General features: G+C 26.7%; 1 protein-coding gene across 4 annotated transcripts; it reads right to left on the bottom strand.

The window, feature by feature from the left end:
* Positions 1-6,651: 6,651 nt before the first annotated feature.
* LOC112596786 lies at positions 6,652-11,879 on the bottom strand. Of its 4 annotated transcripts, XR_003114793.1 has the most exons (3): positions 11,703-11,788; positions 8,894-9,323; positions 8,698-8,829 (listed from the first exon to the last, which is right to left on the bottom strand). XR_003114793.1 is itself a non-coding variant. In XM_025342583.1 (2 exons), exon 2 carries the CDS (start codon positions 7,419-7,421, stop codon positions 6,690-6,692), a length of 732 nt encoding a protein of 243 aa, XP_025198368.1. In that variant the 5' UTR covers positions 7,422-7,531; positions 11,703-11,879; the 3' UTR covers positions 6,652-6,689. The 4 variants fall into 4 exon arrangements, 3 of the variants coding, with proteins under 3 accessions (XP_025198368.1, XP_025198370.1, XP_025198369.1); XM_025342583.1 differs by lacking the exons at positions 8,698-8,829; positions 8,894-9,323 and adding an exon at positions 6,652-7,531 and having other exon boundaries at positions 11,703-11,879; XM_025342585.1 differs by lacking the exons at positions 8,698-8,829; positions 11,703-11,788 and adding an exon at positions 6,652-7,531 and having other exon boundaries at positions 8,894-8,986.
* Positions 11,880-18,248: the final 6,369 nt, after the last annotated feature.

The following is an 18,248-nucleotide window of genomic DNA, read 5'->3' as shown; positions in this document are numbered from 1 at the left end:
AATAAATTATTATTCAAATGATTTTTTTACAATTATTCGAATAAAAATTTATTCGATTAAATTTCAAACATAGAAATTCGAACAATTTTCATTTATTTCATCTTGATAAACATAGGGTTGATAATTAAAAACAGGCAGATATTATAAAAAATAGTTGGCATTGTATTTTAAGTTACACGATTGAGAATTATTTTATTATCAGAAAAATGTAAAAATATTTTAAATAAACAAATAGATATCAATAGAAGAAAGTTACTTCCAATTATGCGCGTGTGTTAATATTATTGTATTGATCAACAGTTGACCGTAATAATATAGATTTTATATTTAATATATAGGTGTCATGTAACATACTATAGTACCTATTGTTACAGTACCTATGATATATTATAAACGACAATAGCTACATCTAAAAAAATGATTTGATTATAAACTATGCTTAATCAAATAAAATAACAAAAAATTATTCGTATAACTGTCTTTGAAATTTAGTCGAATAATTATAGTTGAAAATTATTCAAATACATATTTATTCGAATAATTATTTAGATACAATTTTACCCAACACTACCTACCAGTAAGAATCTATCGCATAAAACGCCAATATTAAACTTAGTGTTTAGTTATATGATAAAATACTCACTCTAGTTTGAAACTTGAATTCACATTATATTTCTGGTGCAATGTATATTAACCTTTATTAAAAGAAGCCCAAAGAATAAGATTCAAACATTAACGAAAAATATTTATCGTAATTCACAGTCACATTTCGTATAAAGATCTAAAGATGACATCTTATATAGCTACATTATAAAGCTTCAAGAATATAAAAATTGGTAGTATTATCTTATCGTTTTAAACAATAATATTAAAACCCTTTTTTACATAAAAAAAAAATAAACAGAATAAACTATAAATTCCATCTTGCCGCATGGTTTAAAAAAATAATTTTTTTATTGTGAAAAAGTAAACTACGACTACTGAGTACAGGGAATTCAGGTGATTCAATAGTACAATGCCAAGCTATCGTTAGTCTGTCTGCTGCAATCATTGTTCGATCGTAACATTTTGTTCGTTTCAGAATAAAAAATAACCACATTGCGTTCACCGAACGAAAACTGGTCACACCCTACCCCACTCCCACCAAGTGACTAGCTATATTCTAACTCACGTAATTTTGTTGTGATCACTACATGAAATTTTTTTATACATGGTGCAACAATCGATGTTTTCGTGCTCTCGATGTCCAATGTCTATACCAATAATCGGATAAAGCTTAAAGGCCAAAGGGGGAAGGGAATATTTGGCTTCTCAATAATTGCGAGAACTGTTCTCTCCGAAATGTGCACAGCTTGCCAGTATAATATTATTTGGGGAATGGTAAACTCCTACAAATGTAGTGTAATCTCCTACAAAAGATAGTGTTAATTCCTAAAAAAGATAGTGTTAATTCCTAAAAAAGATAGTGTTAACTCCTACAAAAAATTAATACCGCTCGTATTGCCGTAATAAAATATCAGTCTTGCAATATATTAACACATAAAATAAAAATTGTTTGAAAATATAATAAAACATTAGTCATAACTCATAATCATTTACGTATATTTTTATGGTATACTTTGGAGATAAACTCTAAACGTGAAATTTCTCCTCGTATATATTTGTTTTTTGATTAAGTATGAATTGATATTTAGAAATTTTTTTTGTTTGTCTGCGTTGTGTTATATGACTGTTTCTAATTTGAATGTATGTTTCGGTCTGTACATCTTTTAAAACTTTCACGAATAAATGGAGATTTGGATGATGATGATAAAAACTGTTGTTAAATCTTGAATAAAATGATTCACATGCATTAGTAATGTCATTAGAAAATCACAATTTTGGAGGAAATAATGAAAACGAAAAAATATAATTTTCAGATAAATAGTCGCAATATTGTTGGACTTTATCGCCAGATGGCATATTTTCTAACAAATCAAATACAAAGCAATCTTCAATATCGTTAGCATCTTGCAATAATGGTAAACCGAATGTGAGAATTAAAAATGTTCCAATTTCAGATTCACCATTATTGTAATCATTCGTTAGGCTTAATTGCTGGATTTTTCTGTACCAATTTTGGCACAAATGAAAATTACAACCATGAATTTGCACTGTTGGCCAAATATTTTTAATTGCATTATGAATAGCAATTTCAAAGTCCATCACAACTGTAATTGGTTGAAACCGTAAATTATTTTTTTAAGCAAATTTCGATAGTTTTTAAAAATAATGTACTGTATATGTATGGCTATTTTTGTCAGGAAGCAAAGTAAAGACTAATATATATATAATAATGTATATAATTTTGATTCTTAAAACCATGAATAGTGAATAACTGCAAAAAATATTTTGTACAATAATTGAAAGTACCGTCTAAAAATATTTTTTCGTTAGAACAAAGAAATTTTAAATTTTCTATACAAGAAAATATAATAATATGGCTATTTTGATTGTTTAATAAAACAAATTGTTCAAAACGGTTTGTTTTTTTATCCATTAAATTTAAAGTATCGTGAACTTTTTCAATACTTTTAGGCAAAGATGGCAAAATAGATTTACGTCCATTATATACATTTTGTCTAATATAATAATTGAGATCAGTCGTATTTAAATTATTTTCGTTATTAAAATGTTTGATTTCAGTTAAAATAAATTTGGAAGGTTTTTCTACAATATTGTCTTCACTTAATTTCCTTTTCAGTGAATTATTGATTTCTTGGCGATTTAATGTAGTATCTTCGTCATGATTGTGAATTAAAACTACATTTTTTTTCAATAATTTCATCCTCTGTATTATTTGTGTAAATTTTACTTTGACACTTATTATTAATACAACGCCAAGTTTTTTGGCCACTTTTTGCAGTATAGTGTAAAAAAAATTTATATTTATCAACTATTAATAACTTTTTACCATTCTGACTGTACATGAATTCCATTGCAATTTGTAATAATGACGACTATAAGAATGACTAACTTTATTGCACAAAACGGTAAAAGACGCAAAAGATTCACTAGACTAAACTCAAACAATACATAGTCATACAGTTACAAGCGGGCTATGATATCGGCAATAAACGCCAATTTGTTCGGAAATTTCCGATACAGACGAGATTATCATGTTTTATCGTTATTCGACAATATTCGATACCATACCGCTGATCTGTTAAAACATTTTATACTGCAAGTGCCGATATGAACGTATAGTATAGTATATAATATGGATATAACCTAACCTTCGAGAATCATTATTCAGCGTATAAACACGCTCCATTCAAGCGTTTGTTTGTTAAATATATATTTATTTTTTTCAAGTTATGATAATTTTGAGCTATTTGGGCTTTTCAACTCCAAAATCGTGAATTTAACTAATATTACCCTATTTTTTGAAGGGGAAAAATTTATATGTAAGAAATTACAATATCTTTGATTTTCAAGTAAAAATTTTAAAAGGTTATTAGTGTAGGAGTTTACATTTAATGATGATTCAGGTAAAAAGGTTATTCGTGTAGGAGTTTACATTTTGCCTATTATTTATTCATTGATGGGCAAAATTGCATTTACAAAAAAAAATCTCAATATTATATTAAACTGTGCAGTAGGCATACAACATTTATAATGAAAACTATAGCTAATATACGAATGATATTAAAATTAGTTTAACATAAATTTATCAAATAAACATAGTTGCATATAAAAGTATAATTACGTAATTATACTTTACGTAATTATACGTAATTACGTTATAGTATAACACGTAATTGGATAATCAATTGTACAGCCATTTATTTTATACATGGATAAATAGTTGTAAGATTTTTTAATAAATAAACTCATTAGAAGAATACAGTCGTACGTTTCAGTGTGTCTTCAATAATGATTAGAAATATAAAATAATAGGTACCTCTTCATTGTAATAATGATTTTATCGAGACCTCTACAATGAATTTCGCATCGAAAATGCATCGAATTTTTATGATTTTAAGATAAATATATATTTAAAAATTAGTTAGATACATCATCAGCCGTGTTTCTTTTAAACAAATCATTTAACAAATTGTCATACAACTGCAAGTACAGTATACTCGCAAATTACATTAAATTAATTTTAAAATGTTCACTGCTCTAAATACCTACGTTTCAGTAATTTATTTGTTTAGGTACAGCCGTATATTAAATATTTATGGAATATAACACGATATCCAAAAATAATTTTCTAATTTATTTACACATCGTTCTAATCCCTAGGTCAGGTAATATCAAATAATCCGGTTTTAAATTAGATGAAGCATTTTCTGCACTAGGTATATAAAAACTTGTTGGCAGACAACCATAGATCATTTAAGCTCTTATTGTACAGTGTAATTAAATTTTTTATATTATATTATTTTTTACATAATAATTTGAATTTATATAATAAATAATGTATTTTTGAAAGGTCATTTTTTAGAGTTTTAAATCATAAATGCATTTCTTGATATTTTTAAGGGCATTTATATCTGAGCCCTAATAATAACTAATAACTATCTACATTCTACAGTGACTTATTCAAATTAGCAAACAGTATTGACCAGAACATCAATTGCTCCAATTTAAAATAGGTATTATCAAGAATTAGTGGTTAATATATCTAATTCGTGATATCTGTGTTTAGGAATAATAGTAAACAAATATTTGAATATAAGGCAAAATTAATTTTTAATGAAGATTTAAGTGTTTAAATCATAAATGATTTATCACATTAATTATCTCAAACAATAAGTAATGTAAGATTAACACTTAAAGCAAATAATAATAATAATAATTGTATTTTATTTAAGCTTTATAAGTTTTTATATATGTATTGAATAAATAAAAACTATTAATATACGACTCTTCACATATTTACACTTATTAAATTATTAAAATAATTTTTATTAAATGTTTCTAAAATAACAAATATGATGAATAATTAATGGATGTTATAAATGAACAATTATAGTATTATGCATCATTGGGGAATGGATTTGAATGAAGATTGCATTTTTTTCTGAATATCCAAAAACATTGTTTTCCAAGCACAAAGCTCATTTCACATCAAGGAATTAAAAAATGTAACTTTTGTTCAGCATTTTTGATATTTTCACGCTCCTAGTCATTTTTAAATAGCAATGGATAATATTCAATAACAATTCATTCAAATTTCAAATTCATTCTTAAAGAATAAAATTAAATATCATTATTTATTGTATATATTAAGGGTGGGCATTTGGATGAGGCCCACAAGCCTTTTTTATCTTGCCTGTGCACAGTTTTCAATTTACATCATGCAACTTTAAGTTAAAAATTCACATTATGTACAAAATAGATGCTAATTAAAATGCATATTTTGAATTTCTCTTTTTTGTTTTTCGATTTCAATATTCTGGCGGCCCACTAGATTTTAATTTTCTAAAAATTTAGACTTTTTGTAATTTCGAGTTACCTCTCCCCAATATATGTCGTACTATTTTTATTGTTCATTATGTTTTTCCGATCATATAAATATGACGCCGTATAAACACTTAAGTATATATTAAACACGTATATACATGCAATTAGATAAAGATGAGATAAGCTATTTATCTAAATCCTTATTTCGTATTGCACCGTTTAAATTAATTAAAAAACTAATTAAAAATAATTTTAAGAGCATTTAAAAAAAAATTTATTACGAGTGCATTAAATAGTATATTTTTTTGACATTTTTCTTATTTTTTAGAGCATTTAAATCCATTGCCTACAAATCATTAATAAGTTAAAATAACAGAAAATTTAGATTATATTATAAGAGTAATATCTACTTAATAATATTAGTAGTAAATGTTTCATAACAAAATGATAGTTAATAAATAATAATAAATATGAAAAAAAAAAAAATTAATACATTTTTTTAAATTCCTATAAATATGAAATATTATATTTCTTTATGATTAAATTTTTAATAAAATAAACTACTTGGTTATAATGGGAATTAAGTATAAATTGAACAGTTTTTAATTATTTGTCTATTTTTATATTATATACAAGCAGGACCGCATTTAGGGGGGTGCAATGGGTGTGATTAATAATAATGTTGAACTTTAGCCTTAAATTATAATTTCTAAGAGAATGTTGCCGTGTACACCAATTAGCAACTGTTCAACAATAAGATCAATCTCAGTCCTAATGAGAATAAAATCATACCTCAGATTATGTCCTAAAGAAAATAGACTTATATAGTTAATTAAAGGAGGTGAGGCAACAAACTTTGTTTGCATAGGGCGGCTAAATTCTAAATGCGGCCCTGTATACAAGTGTAATTAGATAAATAAAGTAGTATGTAAATATTAACAAGTATTTTAATTTTTATATACAATAGTTCATTATATTAATAACCAATATCAAATTCCTACAAACATAAAAAAAAAAAATAATTATGTACAGTTATACAAGGTTAAATAATAATAAAATCTACTAGTTTTTAAATTTAAAAAACAATCCAGAAACTTACTTACATTAAATTAAATTAATTTCTAATGTCGAAACTAATATTTTAAAATCTTCATTTACAAATTACAATTAATTGAAATACAACTTAAAATAAACATAAAAAAATATGTGACCTCCAGACAAAATATAAATAATATTAATTATGTTTTTTTTTTAGTTTTACAATTCAAAGGACATTTAAAACGACATATCAATCCAAGTGTTCGTAGAAATTTAACTTCTTTATTAATATCATACATTTGTATAGCCAACATTTTAAATGTGCTATCAGGAAATTTATTAAACATTATTTGATCTAATTGTTTTCTTTCTTCTGTTTGAAGCTTGATTGTCTTCCCACGTGTAATTCGTACATCAGAAGTTTGATTAATTATTGAATGATTGCGTGATTTAGTTTTTGAAATACTTTTATTATCAAGAGAGCTTGATGTCATACCTGTCTGCTTAGTTTTTTTTGTCGCAGTTAACATTTTACTCTTTTCTATTTTTGGTTCAAGATTATTATATATTTGAAGTTCATTTGATTGTATATAATCTTCTAATTTTGTATAATTTTTATTATTGTTATTGTTTAGATCATTAAACAAATCTCTATCAATTACTAATGGTGATGGTAATTTTGTAAGCAATACATATACATGACGATTCTCAAATATATGGTTATAATTTGAAGCTACTACCAATTCATTTTTATTTTTAACATTTATATTACTAATTTCATTTGAGCTTGTTTTGATAAAAGATAATTTATCATTTATTTTTTCTTTAAAATTAGACTTTTTTTTAACTATATTTTTATTTTTTGTAATTACAATTTTACCGTTTCTTAATATTCTAGGTTTAGAAGTTGATAAAATTATAGATTTTTTCATTGATAAGATCAATGTAACGTATTTTGAAAAAATAAAAATAAATTTAAAAATTATTTTTTGTTGATCATATAAATTTGATACCAATTTTCTTTGTTTGTTAGCATGAAAACCTAAAAATAAAAAATAAAAATTAGTAAATAAAATATATTTGATATGTAATTAAAATATACAAGTTCCTAATTTATAAATAACAAAAAAATTACAAACAAATTATCAACATCAATCACCAAAAACAATAGTAAGTAATTAAGTAGAGATATCTAGTGTTAATATAAATAGATAGTTGACATAATAGGTATTTATAAATTCTTTTTGTGGCTGTCTTTATCAATGAACTTTAAGAGATTAAATGGAAACCAAATTACTTAAATAATATAATGCAGAACATTATTTGTATAAGTAATTTATTTTATCTTAACTTCATAAAGTATAATAAATTATAATTAAAAATGCAAAATCTACATAAATTAAAATTAAAAAAAAAAAAGAAAACTATTATACAACTCTATTAAAAAAGTTTAACGTAATCATTTAAATTACAAGTATTTACTTATAAAAATTTAATTTGATGTTTATTAATATATTACATATAAATTAAAGATATATTTGTAGAAGTATGTCAATATTTTTTTCAATAACAATAATAATTAATAAATAAAAGAAAATATTATTATAGAAGCTGAATAAATTTAACATATAATTATATCCTTGGGAGATAATATTTAATGTAATTTCATAAAAATGATACATGGAACACTCAATTAAAAAAAAAATTGTAATAATTTAGTTTTGAAATCAATGCTCAAATAATTCATTTGCAAAGAATTCATAGTAGTGATACTTTATGAAAACCCAATATTTATTATTTAATGCTTATTATACTTATACTTGAATTCAACCATAATCTATTATTAAATTGAAAATGTTTTTAGCTTCAATTGGATTACAAAATGTAATTAATCTATCGATCTTATTTTTAAAAAAAAAACTATTTTATAGTATACCTGTTTTTAATTATGTAAATAGAATTCCTATTGTAGATAATTAATATTTAATAAGTGAGAACAAAGTCTGTGTTGATTCCAATAAATTAAATTACGCGTATACATAGGTAATACGTTAGGCAGGGTTAGCGTCGGAACAACCATTTTGGGGTGTATAATAATTAGATATATTATATTAGATTTATTAGATGTATTTAACTATAATTGAATTTTCGCTATTATATTATTATGTCGGTATAAAGTGTAATTAACTTGTTAAATGCCAGCCGAAGTTGCGTTCACAGTGGATCGATATGTTTGAAACTTCGGAAATGGAAGCGATCGAGGTTACTGTGGTCGGAACAAAAACCACGTGTTTTGATCAAACACAAAGTTTCCCGAGATCTTCGCCGTCGGATTACAAACTAATTGCCAGAAAATTTACGTCAAATATCGGAATGTGTAAAATATAAAATATGAATAACTCACTTGTGTAACGATACCTCAACGTTTGGGACGTGTTGACGTAAAGACAAATACCAATTCCAGAACTGAACAGTGAACAATGAACAGGATGTCGGGACGAAACAAATCAAACAGGGTGCGTCAGTCGCACGCGAAGTCTGTACTCAAAATGATCAGCACTCAGTATTGATTCGAATTCATGGCCTCATCCAAGATTTACACAACACATCGTCAATACAGTCGTGACGTTACCACAATTGCCGCGTTAAAATGCGGCGCAGTGTTGTAAACTTGACAACACTTTTCGGGACGGTACAGTGAATCACAATTGTTGTTGGGACGTCCGCCCAAAAATAACAAGGAAAATCCCGAGAATTCCAGATTTTGTACGGTCGAACGAATCAGACGATATTTATTTTGTTGAAAACCTCTGCTGTGGAATCGATGCTCGGAACTAATAACCAATCATAGACATTCTATTAAGCTCGGATTCTTCGTGAACAGTTAAATGTTCAAACGCAAATTTCAGAAATTCGGCAAAACAAACATTTTCCAACCGAAAAATTCGTTAATCGTTAACTAAATACTACCACGAGTATATAAAAAAAATAGCTTATTAGATTATACGATCTGGATGAGATGAAAGCGTGATAATCACATACGTTTATGTTATTTGACAATAATTGATCGCTCAGAATTTAAAACTAATTTATTACTCGGTATTGGGAAAATTTACAAATTAGCAATGCTATTCAGTTTTTTCAGTACTCTTAGTTAATTTATTATTTTCCACAGGAGGAAATTTGTATTATACGAGAAGGAAAAAATTATAATTTCATCCAAAGCAGATACGATACTGACTTCTCAAACTAAGTAGGTATTAGTGCTCTTTTTTTATTCGTTGGTTTAAAACTGTAAACATTTCTTGACAGGGAATTACTTTGAATATGACACATAATTTCTTGAACTACATTAAAAAAAATACATTATACACCAATCATTAGGTCTGACTTTTGAGTGATGATGACAATTTTGTAACCATACACTGTAAGTCTAAATTCATTCCTACATTAATATATAATATATCAATAGATTCCGTTGAAATTATGAGGATATTTCAATAAAATATTAGTAATTAATATATTTAATCAAGATAATAAAACAAAACACTTTTTTATAAATATCTTTCACCGAAAAAAAAGATCATGAAAAATAGGAAAATAGTTTTTTCAAACTATACACAAGTTAATACAAATATAAAAAAAAACTTAAATTCAAAGGTTGCTGAATTTCATGATGATAAATACCTAATAACTGATATCTAATTATTGTGAAATCCGGAAATTTGAGTATTAAATCATTCCATGTATGTTATTGATTTTTTGTTGTAGGTATATTTAAGGATGACATGGGGTTGTAATTATTCACTTAATAATACTCAGAGGAGCAGAAAAATCAAAATCGCTTCAAATTATCAATGATAAAATACATTTTGTGCTTTTTAGATTCTGATTGATTAATATTTGGTTAAAAACGACTATATAAACATTTAATACAAATTTAATTTTAGGATCATCATGTAATTGATAATATTAAATATTTTCATTTTTCACCATAAGTTATCTTTCTACACTATAACATTTACACATTTAAAATATACAACACACTACTTAGGTGCTTTTATAATGAAAACTCCTTCTACTGTTCAAGGTTTAAAGTGGCTCACTGAAATTTACTCAGGTCATCAGTTTAACCCGAGCCATAGTAAAAAAAATCTAACCATATTAAATTTGCTTTCATTAACAATAATATTTTGTATTTAAGTATTAAGACTGAATTATCATCAAATTTAAATGTAAAAATATTATCTTCCTGGTTTTTATTCGTGTATTAATTTTTGAGTCTATTTGAAAAAATTTATAAACATTTAAAATTTCTGATATTTTACACTGCTATTTCTTGAATATAATTAAAATATTAATATAAGCATATGAAATGTCTTAGATAATATATTAATAGTAAGTTCAATAATAAGTTATTTTTATTTTAATATTAAAACTAATAACACAACATTAATTTTGTTAAATGTAAATTGTATACTTCATACTCTGTACGTAGGTATGTCAGATAGAAACAATATATGTAAGTATGGTATTTTTTTGATAAAAGGTTTTGTTTGTATGTAGCAAGTGTAACAAATATTATTTAGTAACTGTGAATTCAATACTTTGCATATTTTACAATTCTACAATTCTATTTAATTGTCAAAAAAAAAGAAGATAATTTAACAATGTATAATAATTAACTAAGTATTGTTTTCAGAAATGCGGATTCTATGATCTTGAGAAATGTTCAAACTATCAGTTTACCATAGTAATAGAGTAGCATCATATAAAAAAAAAAAATTGCATAACATATATAATAGTGATTTAACAAACATTTTATCCTATTTAAACCATTATTACACGATAATTATTATGAATATTATATTATTAAAAGATCAAAATTACAAAGGTACTATGAAATATTAATAATTGTTTAATCTTTAAGGTATATAAGTATCGATTTAAATTTATGATTGAAAAATGAATGAGTTTGTGCAGTCATATTGATTACAATTGTAAATTTTAATGGTTGTCTTTAACTCGAGAGGAATATTGTGTTTTATCTTTTTTTTTTGTATTACATTTTTAAGCAGAAAATGTACTTCGAAGTTTTGTTTACATGTTATGAAGTTAAATTATTATAAAACAAGCAATTAACATTAAGCGTTCACAGCATTTCATTGAGAATCGGTTAGGAACATATGAATTGGTCGTATAGCTTTACTTACGGATAGTAGTAAAAACAATGCACTTCGAAAGGTCAGGCTGTACAGTGAAGTCGCAAACAACGATGCATTTAAGGATCGTGGATTGCGGACGCCTCACGATTCCTCCCACGAGCGGTTCGTCCGACGACGAGACGACGGCTGCAGCGAAGCGTTGACTCGGAGCCGACAGAACGGCATTCGATCATTTTCAAACGTAATTTTTATTGAATCTTGCTCGAATGAACATCACTCCGCCGCACACGTAACAATCGACGGCAACTCGGAATTCGGATATCGACTACCAAACGAGATTGTGTTTGTTATTACTTATTATCGTTATTATTATCATCGTTATTATCGTTGTTATCGTTATTACCGTTGTTATCGCTATTATCGCCAACTAATCTGGGACGATTGAAAGGGACCGGGATATTGTACGTTGTTGTTGTAGTTGTTGTGACGGGCGTGTGATAAGGACGGTTTTGAGATGACAGCGTTTTGCGTTGTAAATAATTATTTCGGTTCAATACCAATGAAAATCCGTCGGGCTGGACGAGCTGACCGACGAGTTTTGACTTTTAGGTCGTATGCGAATCGAAACTGCGAAATGCGAAATACGATAACGGGTTCGAACGATCACGTCTATTAGTAACGGGCACGAATGTACCTCCTATACGTCATATCGTAGATATTTATGGTAACGGGTCACGACTCGTGTACGATAACGATATTATTATTATTATTATTATTATTATTATTATTATTATTATTGTTGTTGTTGTTGTTGTTGTATTACCGCGAATTGGAAGCGAGAAATGTCCAATGCAATTTAACCCACTTTAGCGTAGTCACTGTCCACATTGGCCAGGCCACTCGTTAACGAAGAACCAGCTGATCGACACACGAACGCGCACAACACGACGACGACGACGATAATATAATATTATATTTGTCGTACGCCTCGTTATTTTCTGACGATAATATTACAGATTTACACCCAATCGTCGTTGGACAATAATAAAACCGTTCGAGCGGATGACCCGCCGACAACGTCATAGACGACGGTCAATATTCTGCAATTTTTTTGACGCGCGACCTGCGACGTCCGTCCGCTAAAATGCTGCTAAATAACAGTGACGAATCGAACGCACTCATTTTGACTTTTTAATTTTGGACGATGCCCACAATACGTGTTTGTTTAAATGTTAATTGACGCCTGTCAGGGACTTGTAGTCACTGGTCAGGGTCGAAATAGGACATTAAGCGATTATTTGTAAAATTGACAACTCCAACTCAACAAGTACCAACTTGAAAAAACTTATCGCTGCGCTTGAATTTCATAACTATTATTCTTTCCAATACGATTCCGTAGTGAATCAATTTTTGATTTTTAAATTATTTAAAAATGCAAATACGCGCCCCACAAATATACCTACCTAATCTTTATGATTAGATACAAAAAGTGTGTATTAAGCAATTAAGTTTTTTCATCTAGATAAGGCTGTTTAAAATAAAAAAAATTTAAAATTAACAATTATTTAAGTTATTGTATTACTACATCTTCTGTTTTATAATTGGAAGAATTCCTTCCTTAATAATCCATTCCTTGCTCGTAAATCTTCTAGCTAGAGACAACATATTTTCAAATTTTATTTGATAAAACAAGCTTTTGTCTTTCTGGACCAAGATGTTTTCCAATGTTTTTCATCAAATGATGATAATCAATAGATTATTTAAAGCTGTATATGCCATCAGTTTAACTTAATATTGGTAAATGCATTTGACTTTGTTTTGTAAGTAAAACTATTTATAAGGTAATAACTGTTCAAGATCTTCAATATTTTAAATCTGAAAATAGATATGTCAATCATCTATGTTTTGAATTTTGGAAGAAAATGATTCTGGTTCTGGATTTATTGAGTAATAGTACTATAATATTACTTAATGTTCTGGATCCACGAGCCAACTAGCCACATGATGTTCGTCAAGACTCAAGTTGGCACTAGCATTTTATGTTACAACCTCAACGGCTCAAACTATACATCAATATTTTACTACGAATTTGCTACGTTTTGCTATGCAATTTCCAGAATTTGCTAATAGCTTGTTTATGATACAGGCCGGAAATAAACATGCTAGTGCTATCTTGACACTTACTCCAAACAATTTGAAATTGATATCAACATTTTACTATGTTTTTTTAGTGTTTGCTACCTCTTGGATTTTCCGGGATTTCGGCAAATAGAACATTTTCCAACATTGACACTCTTACCAAATACCTCGATATGAGTATTAAAATGTTGTATTTTCAAGATTATTGTTTTTTTCATAACGCATGAGAAATCTAAAATTCAGAACTTTCTACTATTCTGTAATAGTTCTTGAATCTTGAAAAACATTTAGCACCAGTACTTAACACTTGTTCCTAATTTTTAGAGCCTATAGCATGGGTTATCAACAATAAAATTTAAATAGATGTTGTCATCGAACCTTTAAATATTGAAATTTTTACTTTAATCCAAACATATTTACCTTCCTCTAACATATTACTAAACAACAAAATATCGTGATACTTCCTTTATTTAAATATTTAAATTATTATCATTAGTTTATCAAATGTAAACAATTTTATTTATACAATTTAAATATCTTTTACTTTTTTACATGAAATAAAATATGTGTTTGTACTTGCATTTTTTCTGTGTTTTTATATGTTTATACTTTTTTGATTAAGTCGTCATGAATATTCCACAAACCATTAGCTTTTATAACACGTGAAGTGTACCTAATGCCCTATTTCTTCACCCGTGCTTCGTAAGTACGGTTCTCTGTAGTCCATTATAATATTCATTGCTGTACATACACAATAAACTCCTATCACCAGCTAATACACAAATATTTAAGCAAAGTTGCTGCTCCGTTCTTTTTATCACTTTCAAAGTATAAAAGTAATAGTTTAACGGTTGTTAAAAGAATAATACGCCACCCGCGATTAAGTACTGCCTAACCGATGTATTAGCGTGCGGCTCGTTAGCTACCTATTCCCATCATGCGCCAACGCAAATTATCTTATTTGAAACAGAATATACATGTTGGAATTTGAATGTTTCCTCCTTCGCGATCTTTCGAATTACTGGACGTTTTCCATTCAAACGCTTCACTAAATATTTCCCTAAGCAAATGTAATAATTAATTTTTTTTTTTTTATCTCAAGTTTAAAATTTCTGAAGCTTTTTTTAAAAAAAAAGGAAAACATTTCGATAATATTAATTAAATATCATAATACGATAATGATATAATGATATTATGTACAATATTAACTCCCATTAGCTGGGACAAAATTAATGAAAATTAATAATCGGCCGGGACACCGAAACATGCTGTTAAAACCGGGAAGAATGGTAAGCCTAGATATTCCGCCTTTGGCCTTTGACCGTAATCAAATTTGCAGATTTCGACATTACTTATTCGTGTTATTCATTTTGTGTGTAGTGTAGTGTGTCATTATCATTTTAATATGTACTAAATAATTTGTGTTTATATAGCTGCAAATAGATATTGTACTATTTATTTTCTCAAATCTAAAGGTAATATAATAAATAATGTTCTATTTTTTTGTTAATTTGTGTTTATACAGCTGCAAAGATATGTACTATTTATTTTCTTAAATCTAAAGGCAATTAAATAAATAATGATATATCAGAATGTGTATATCATTACATTAGTCATATACATAACAATGCATGAAGGATTATTACACACATCTCCCATAAAAGAGGAAATCCCAGACTTTCTTTAAATCTTGAATTTTAACTACTATTAAATATTTATATTTAGATTAAATACCTACGTTGATAATTATTTTCGAATTAAAAATATAAAATGTGTTCGTTTATATAAGCTGAAGATAACTTAATAGGTAATTAATTATTATCGATGATTACGATTGTATAGGATTTTTCTACGCCCAATATGACCCGTAAAATAAATGCGAACGTATACTTAGTATTCAGTATTTATAGCAAAAATAATATTTTCAAGTAAAAATGTAAATTAACTATTAAGAAATTAAGTAAAAATTGTAGTATGTTTCTATTGATTGTGTTATTCAATCAGAAATATGTCATAAATAATAGTAATAATAATATAATTCTAATAACTCTAATAAAAATTACAATTTAAAAGTTTAAAACCATTAAAATAAAACCAATAGTTAAATCAATTAATATGTAATATATAGTATATACACCTCTATATAAAGTATAATAAATTTAAGTACAATTTATAAATCAAAACCTTGGTAATTAGTTCCCGGAAAGTTTAGTAGTAGAAGTAGTACTGGTGACTGGAAATAATAGTTACAATAAGTTAATGAAATTATTAAAAAAAGATAAGTAATAATTTCTTAAAATAGGTTGTTTTTTAAATTTTCACGATTGTGAACAACAGCAACGTTACACTAAATTTTGGTACCTAAGTAGAATGTACATAATCTTGACGCACCCTTCATTTTAGATACAGTAATATCATTAATATACCTAATATATATTGCCACATTAGAATTTTAAAATAGTTCTTAAATTATTTATTAATAATAATTAATGCTGATGAATTCATAATGAATCCTTATTACAGTACTTACCTTATACTATCTTAATATTTAAGCTGATCGTTAGCTAATCAATTTTCCCGTTTTTAATGTAAAAACGAATATGATACATAAAACAATTAAACATTTCTTATTAAGCTTTTATATCTACTTTTATACTTCTTATTTTTATGTAAAACAATATATATACAAGTTTTTGTTGTTAATTTAAAATAAAATGATACGAGTATAAATAATTTTTTGGGTTTCTTCAAGAATTATTTATCTTCGTCTTTTATTATGTAAGTTCTTATATCTATTTTGAAAATTATCTGTTTTTTTTTTTTATTTCAATTGCTCAATTTTTCATTGCAGTTTTTATTTAAAGCTAAATATTATTTTCATTTTAGTTTATATAATATATTTTTATCTAATTTTCTGTTCTATTCGTTTCATAACACATTCATTAAATTAATTATATTTTATCTCCTTTTAAAATATAATTTTCTATGAATAGCGTATTAGCTATTATAATTAATTTAGATTGATTTTTACATTTTCATTTGTTTGCTTACATCTTATATTGCTGAATTATTTCTAAATATTCTGTGTATATCTTTCAATTGATCAGTTTCGTACAAGCCTTGGCGTTCTGGCTTCCTTGTTACCAAATGGTACTAAAAGAGGCCTGCTTCATAATTTTGAAAGAGTAGAAACAGCTGTCTTAACTATTTGAAATTATTCCAGGTATCATACCTAGTCTAGTTTTAAATAATCACGGTGCAGTCGGTGCACTCAAAAATAATGATAATTGTCTTATATAATGCATACACAGGATCTGACTCAGTTAGTATATAGTATATCATATAACATAATAATATATTTATATATTTTTAATTTAAGTAGGTTGATTATCAAGAATCTACTGAAATAATAATAATAATATATTTTAACATTTTACTATCGTATTTTTATAGTTTTGATAAAATCGTCTGTCGTAAAGTTAATTCTCGATATTCTGTTAGAAAATTCATAATATTATATTGCGATAATGAATCTGTTTATCTGCGTATTTTTCCACTATAGAGAACAATATTATAACACTATTTCTGTTATTTAATACTTTTTAAATGTATTGATTAGTTGACCGCCGACAATTATCTCTGACACTGACACACTGTAATAATACAATAGTCAATATACGTACCTATTATTTAATTTTATAAAAATAAAAAAAATATTATTTTTTAGGATCCCCCCATCAGAAAAATATTGAACCATAGTCATATATTACATTGCCAAAGATAATATATATGTACTATATCAAGAAATAGGTTAGTAAAAAAAGTCTTACATACTCTGAAGAGTAAAGACACACATTCACGTTTATATATTTTTTATTTTACAATTTATATTTTAATTATTTTACAATCTGTACAATAGTAGCACAATAAGCATATAATAAGTTTAACCCTACAGCGAGGTTTGTAAATTATATTGATATAATATTATGATTTGATTACAATTTACAACGGTTAATCTGTATACGGTACAATGAACACAAACACAGCGGATGACGTGATAATGTGCTGGTTGCGACATGCAGAAACACGTCACCAAAGTGAACGTATGTAGTGAATTATAACACATCGGAGGTTGATTTTGGAATTAAAGGCCAAAGCCCTCAGTACAATTATTATAAAATATAGTAGCAGGCACGAAAAATGAGCGTGGGCCCCCGCGACCCGTTGTTCGCGCCAACCGTTGTAGCCATTGGTTCTAAACATTATACTGTTACGCTACTGTTACGTGTCGAAAAAAGGGCATTTAGTTTGATGATTTGATTACCACTTAAGAAAGTTTGCCGCTTGGCGATGACGGGCAGGCGCTAATTTTTCGTGCTCTCGACTACAATAGGCACCTATATTAAATATTAATTATTAGTTATTATCATAACTATTTTAAAAATTTAAGATAAA

Source organism: Melanaphis sacchari, unplaced genomic scaffold (assembly GCF_002803265.2).
Source record: "Melanaphis sacchari strain LSU unplaced genomic scaffold, SCAv2.0 Contig34_pilon_pilon, whole genome shotgun sequence".
Lineage (NCBI taxonomy): Eukaryota > Metazoa > Arthropoda > Insecta > Hemiptera > Aphididae > Melanaphis > Melanaphis sacchari.
The sequence above is the reverse complement of the archived record's forward strand: the minus strand, read 5'-3'. Positions and strand labels throughout refer to the sequence as shown.

What these genes read in the sequence shown, in the direction of transcription:
- LOC112596786 (XM_025342583.1), bottom strand. Translation starts at nt 7,421, where the DNA reads ATGAAAAAATCTATAATTTTATCAACTTCTAAACCTAGAATATTAAGA.